Raw genomic sequence first — 7,012 nt, forward strand, 5'->3', positions numbered from 1 at the left:
ATAAATAAATAACCAAAATAATAAATTATGTAAAATTTGTAATTAGTGTAATAATAATAATTTAAAAAAAAGCATTTATAACAGGTATGGGTTGATTTCTCACCCCAAAGGAACAATAATGGGAGTTTACAGAAGCAAGTTTTTTTTTGGGGGGGGGGCGGGTTATTTGTTGGGAACAGTATTGTTTATTGATGAGTCCCCTCACCCCACCCAAAGTAAATAAACAAATACTTAAATAAATGAGAGGTTTATTCCCCCCCCCCCCCCCCCCCCAAACAAGAGTTTTTGAGGGCACTTTCACAGAAGCCCACTTTACAATAACCCAAATATCTATTTAAACTGAAAACCATACTTCCCGGGTGTTAGAGGATGGAGCCCCCGTGCTTCAGGATCCTAACACCGCCTCTGCTCAGCTCCTCGGTTTATTGGTTTTTAGTGATTTTTTTTTTTTTTTTGGGGGGGGGGGGGGGGGGGGGGGACGAGAAGCCGCGCGCTGTTATTCACTAACACCAGCAGCTTAGTTCGGGCTGCTTGCTTGTCTGCTCGCGCGCGTCTCTTTGGACTCTTTTAAAGGTGATAGCCGCGCGCGCACCGCCGGCCCCTTTGATGTAGAGACGGCGCGAGTGCCGGAGCAGAGACACTTTCACAGCTCAGAAGGCAAAACGTACAAAATGTAGAGCTTTGGAAATCACTGGTAGAAAGCAGCGGCCAGAATAAACTTGAACTGGTTTAATTAAACCATTTAAAAACTTTAAAACTAGTAAAGAGCAGGAAGAATCAAACGTTCTGTCACTCGGAGACGAAGCGACAACATGGGAATCTGTGGCGCTTCTCTCTGTTTTTGTTGAATATGAGAGGCTCGTGCACGAGCGTGCCAGGGATAAAGTGTTGGGAGCAGCGTGCGGGTCAGTGGGGAGGTGCAGCTGCTGGAGGAGAGGCGTTCTTCATCCTGAGGAGGAGGAGGGACAGAGGAGAGAGAGAGGGGGGTGAGCAGAGCCGCGCGCGCGTCGCACTATCAACTGAATCCATCTCGGAGCAGGAGGTGCAGGGAGTCCGGCTCCGAGCTGCGCACGAGGAGGAGAACGAGGCCGGACCGCCATGACCCGCCGTGGACACCCCGGAGAGCGCGTCGGCCGCGTGGAGGGGGACAAGAGCCCCCCCTCGGTTCCTGCGCGCCGCAGACTCTGTTGAATCCAAACTGGTTTCATGATCTTTTTATTCCTGAGCTCCATGTGAAGCCGCGGAGGGAGGGAGGGGTGAGGAAGGGGGTGAGGAGATGTTCCGTGGCCCCGAGCGAGGACACTTTTACGCACGGTCCTCGGGCAGGGGCGCCTGAAGGACGGAGCGGCGGGGGGGCAGTGAACCGCGGCTGCGTGTGGGGGGGGGGGGCGCCTCCGGACGGATCCACGCGCGCTGAAGGTACTGTGTGTGTGTGTGGGTGTGTGTGGGTGTGTGTGTGGGGGGGTGTGTGTGTGGGGGGGGGGGGGTTACGACGAAATGGAAGAAAACAGAGCGAAGTTTCAGAGATTGAACAGTTTCTGGATTAAATTCACCAAAACCTGCAGATTAATCTGTAAAATACTTTTTATTTCAGCGGGATAAAGACAAAATCTCTAAATTCTACTTTTCACGCGCTGTTCCTCTGTGAAGTAACCCCCCCCCCCCCCCCCCCCTCTCCAGACAGTCCACCTGATCCTCCTGAACACATTTTAAACTTTCCATTTCAGTCCTCCTCCTGTGGGGAGGAGGACGCTGCTCCTTCGACTGGAAATGAAATTAAAAGGAGAAGAACTTGCAAGGAGGGAGTGTATTGTTGTTACACACACACACCCCCCCCCCCCCAAAAAAAAAATCTTATTTGATTAAATTTAGCACTTTTCAATTTAGAGAAGTAGATCACAGATAAGAACACCCCCCAGTCGAGCCAAGTCCAAGAGGCAGATGTGACCTGTGTTTTTTTTAATGGTGTGGTGGAACACAGCAGGGGGGGGGTCTCTAAATGTTTTCTGGACTTGATGTCTCGTCGCTGCACGACACAAAGTTGTGAGAGATTACACAGATTGTCACATTTTCTCAAACGGAGCATAATCTGGCCTCGTTCTTTTTCCACTCAACGCTCGTTTCAACAAAAAGCTTCGTCCGGAGCTCGACGTGTTCAGAGACTTGACTGAAGAACGCGCTCCACACGAGCACACCTCCCTGTAAAATCTGGATTCAGCAACAACCGTTCTATTACAATTGTATTTTACGACAAACAATAAATCGGACATTGTTAATTATGAATAATTCCTTGCAGTTTGTATCAGCAGCGAGACGTTAGCTTCAGCAGATTCTGTGGGATTAGCGTTTGATAGAAAATATACTATTACATTAAATAAAAATAAACTATTATTTTGTGTTATATTATGCCGCGTTTATCATCTTCTAATCACGTTTTACAACTTAATACATGTTTTTCATGCATAATTATTTATTTAACAATATATAATATAATTTAGTTGATTTAAATGGACCTTTATTAATAATAAAAAGACGATCTGTACGTCTAGAGACATAGTTGTACATTTTTAAAACAGATTTGCGCAGTGTGTGTGTGTGTGTGTGTGTGTGTGTGTGTGTGTTGGTATAAAATGTCAGAAACAGGAAGACAAATAAAAAATGTTGCGCTCTAACAGCCTCAAACACAAAGTTGACTTGAGGACTGTGGTGTTAGTGAATCTGAATACCATTATGGGCTGGAAGTGCCCCCACATGGGCCCATAGTGGCCCATAGTGGCCCACGAACCACCAGTTCATAATCCATGCTCACAGCCATCACTGCACTTCATCCAGCACGGACTCGGGGAGGGGTTGGTTAAGCTCAACCCTCCACATAAAGGAAGTGGAGGTGTTTGACGGGTCATAAAAACTGGAATAATGGACTTGGAGGTGGTCTGGGGGGGTGTAAGGAGGGGGTGTCTACAGTATCCGGTGGCCTTGTGGTTTAGTACAAAGCTTTCCTTGTTGAAAAATAGCCTGTATCGATTATTTATCGCAGCCGGAGGGGGTAAATTATTTTCCAATCTCATTTCGTCTGACAGCTTGTGTATGTCACGGCAGCCGGAGGAGGAGCGGATCTCCATTCCTCCACGGCCGGCCCGGCTCTTTAGTCCACAGCCCCTAATATCTCCAGCTTTGACAGCAGACGGCTCGGGCCTAATAACAGACTCGTCCGCAGGCGAAACCGTCGTCTGTTGACTGTAAGCAGTTGTGTGTTTACTCAAGCACCTCTGCCCACAACGTCTGCTCAAGCAGCTGGATTTTTTATTTTTTTTAAATAAAAACAGGTGTTTTTTTATTTTTTTATTTTACTTGTTTTCTCTTGAAGTATTTCAGACGTCCATGCTGGCACTCAGCTGATGTCTTTACTCGTCTTATCTCTTTTTATCTTGTTTTCCATTAGACAACAGCGATGTTGCCGAGCAGCCCTGTGAATCCATAAGTGTGTGTCCTTGCAGTGCTCTATTACCTCCTTTGATAGAGCGAGGGTGGTGGGGAATAAAAGCCTTCTTTATTTCTGTGAAACCGGATGTGCAAGAGCTGTTCTGAATATTTATCAGACTGATTTTTTTATTTATTTTTTTACTTGATGCTAAATTCCAGACGAGCGGCAGACTCGATGTGCGACTCTTTCTGTTCAGAGGAGAGACAGCTGATTGTGTGGGTGTACGGATGTTTGTGTGTTAAATAACGAGAGAGAGCAAGGAAGGAAAATAGGGGCTCCCTTTTTTTTTCCATCAAGTACAAACCATCCCTGGAAACAGTTATCTAGCTTTTCTTTGTTTTCCCACAGGACTCTGGATCCAAATGTCACCCCCTCTGGGCTCTACTGTGGCCGGGGACCAGCAGTGTGTGACGGACAGACGAGCATCGCCTGTGGTGGCCTTCTGCGTGTCTTCAAATTGGACCTGGCTGAGCTCTGTGTGGAGCAACGAGCGAAGGGTCCTGGCTATGGTCTGATGTCTCAGCATGAATGGAGTCACTCAGAGGACAGGGCACCACAAACGAGGCCTTCACTCGTCAGCAGAGGACTAGCATTTACTGGATTACTCCCTTTGTTACTACTTCCAGCTAACTGTTGCATTACCAGGCTCTCCTAGGTGGACGTTTTGTGGCTCTAGTTCTTGGCGGATACATACAGCATTGCCATTTTGGTTTTATTTTACTTTTTTATTGATGGTTTTCCTTCTCCCTCTCTGTTTTTCAACTATGGAGTGTCTGGCTGGACTCTGGAGTAAAGATTGGGCTTCATTTTTGCAGTTCTGGTTGACTGTCATACTAAGTCTCCAAATGCAATTCAGCCCGGTTGCTTCTTGCCCTGAAGAGTGTCGTTGTGACAAAACATTTGTGTATTGCAATGAACGCAGCCTGACATCAGTGCCTCTGGGGATAGAGGATGGCTACAAGGTCCTCTACCTACACAACAACCAGATCAACAATGCTGGCTTTCCCATGGAGCTTCATAATCTGGCCTCCGTTGAGATGGTGTACCTCTATGGAAACCAGCTTGATGAATTCCCCATCAATCTACCCAAAAACACCAGGGTCCTGCATCTGCAGGAGAACAACATTCAAACTATTTCCAGAGGAGCCCTGGCTCAGTTGACTAAACTGGAGGAGCTGCACCTTGATGATAACTCTATCTCTACAGTAGGGGTAGAGGAAGGGGCCTTTAGGGAGGCACTGAGCCTCAAACTTCTCTTCCTCACAAAAAACCACTTGAGCAGTGTTCCAATTGGCCTTCCTGAGGACTTGAAAGAGCTGCGGTTGGACGAGAACCGCATTGCCATCATTGCAGAGGAGGCCTTTCAGAACGTGACGCGCCTGCAGCGCCTTCTGCTGGATGGAAACCTGCTGACGGATGAGGGCATTGCACCAGGAACCTTCCAGGACCTCTCCACCCTACGTGAGTTGGCCCTGGCTCGCAACTCTCTCACCTTTCCCCCACCCCTTTTACCCAGCCAGTCACTGGTCAAACTTAGTCTGCAGGAAAACCAGATAGACCAGATCCCTGTGGCAGCCTTTGCTGACCTAAATAGGCTTGAAAAACTGGATATCTCCAGCAACCAACTTCAGACTCTAACACAGGGTGTGTTTGATGGCCTGTCAAGTCTGAAGCATCTCATGGTGCGGAACAACCCCTGGCGCTGTGACTGTGCTGTTAAATGGGTGGTGGTGTGGCTAAAGTCCTTACCATCCTTTATCAACGCCCGGGGGTTTGTGTGTTCCAGTCCAGACAAGGTGCGTGGCATGACAATCAGAGAGCTCACGCTGGATAATATTGAGTGCCCAATTTATCCCGACCAGCCAGCCTGGCCCACACTTCGCTCCACCCCACCTCCCCCACCCACCACCACCCCCATCACCACCATGATCTCCACCCTCATCACCACATCAATCCCTTACTACTTTGATTCCCCTTCCCCTCCTTTACCTCCACTCTATAATAACCCAGGACCCCTTCCCCCCTATGAGGACCCCCTGCAGATCTCCTTCCACGTGGTCAACTCCACTAACATTGAGGTGAGCTGGATGTCTTATTTTACTGTCACGGCCTATAAAGTGACTTGGGTCAAAAGGGGCCAAAGCCAAATAAACGAGGGGTTGCGGGAGAGGACGGTGAGTGGGGATCGGCGCCACATCAGCCTCACTGACCTTGAGCCGCGCTCGGTGTATCGGATCTGTGTTCACGTCCTGGACAGCCTTAACTCCTACAGGCCTGGAGAGGATACTATTTGCTCTGAGGCCAGGACCAAGCTGCCTCCTTCTACGAAGTCTCCTGGCAGAGAGCAAGCACCTCAGGATGGCATCAACTTCACGCTGCTAATGGCTGGGATCATAGGCGGGGTGGTTCTTATCATCCTGGTGACGTTGTTAGGCTTCTTCTGCTGGCACATGCACAGGAAGAGCCGGTCGTCTTCAACCAAGTGGAAATACAATCGTGGCAGGAGAAAAGACGACTACTGCGAGGCTGGAACTAAGAAGGATAACTCCATTCTGGAGATGACTGAAACCAGTTTCCAAATAGTGGCTCTGAACAATGAGCAGCTGCTTAAGGGAGATTTCCGCATCCAGCCCATATACACGCCCAATGGGGGCATTGGATTTAGAGACTGTCACCTCAGCAACAACAGCATAGCCTACTGCAAGAGCAGCAATGTGCCCAGCACAGAGTTCTGCCACACGTGATGTAACGCTGGTGCAGTGCTGTTCCAACAGACACACAAGAACCCATTGGATAAATACACACTGTTTGTGTAGAAAACAGAAAAAAATTTAGTGAAATATAACTGTACTATATATATATATTTCCAAGTTCTGTCTACTATGTAATTTATACTGTGGATAATAATGTGGGATTACCTGCTATCTTTTTTATCTTTAGAAAAAGAGGTAGAGGTGTTTTGTTTTATATAACCAGCAGGGTTTTGAAAGTTGTTTTAGTGGTCAGTACTATACATGAACATGGATTTGTACAATCACGGCACCCTGGGTGTAGCTTCTGACAAACGTCAGCCTCGGAAATTTTAGTGGCGCTTTAGAGGGCTGGGATCTTTTGCTAACCACAGAAACAAAATATGTCCTCTTCTTGGTTTTACTCCCCCCCCCCCCCCCACACACACACACACACACTCAACACACCCCTGTACAACAGAAAGACAACACAGTGAAGGGGAAATTCAAACACTGCTGATGAGTAGGCCTGTCACGATAACAAATTTTGTTGGGCAATTAATTGTCTCAGAAATTATTGCGATAAACGATAATATTGTATGAAATTTAACAATAATTGTCAAATTTTAGAAGAAATTTTAATTTGTTTGGAGTGTAGTACCTTTTTTGACCACCAGATGGCAGTATAAGACTGTTTGAACCAAAGGATGGGTAGTTGAGCAGCGTGTCTCTAAGAAAATGGGAGGGAGGGGGGAGGGAGTGCCCTTAACGCAACATGGTGACATGGCGGACGCTTGGT

General features: G+C 47.6%; 1 protein-coding gene across 1 annotated transcript; it reads left to right on the plus strand.

The window, feature by feature from the left end:
• Nucleotides 1–1,391: 1,391 nt before the first annotated feature.
• flrt2 (fibronectin leucine rich transmembrane protein 2) lies at nucleotides 1,392–6,796 on the plus strand. Its single transcript, XM_037685298.1, has 2 exons — nucleotides 1,392–1,419; nucleotides 3,833–6,796. The coding sequence occupies exon 2, from the start codon at nucleotides 4,216–4,218 to the stop codon at nucleotides 6,226–6,228; it is 2,013 nt and encodes a 670-aa protein (XP_037541226.1). The 5' UTR covers nucleotides 1,392–1,419; nucleotides 3,833–4,215; the 3' UTR covers nucleotides 6,229–6,796.
• The last annotated feature ends 216 nt before the right edge of the window (nucleotides 6,797–7,012 follow it).

Source organism: Nematolebias whitei, chromosome 12, assembly GCF_014905685.2.
Source record: "Nematolebias whitei isolate Nwh7 chromosome 12, NemWhi1, whole genome shotgun sequence".
Taxonomy (NCBI): Eukaryota; Metazoa; Chordata; class Actinopteri; order Cyprinodontiformes; family Rivulidae; genus Nematolebias; species Nematolebias whitei.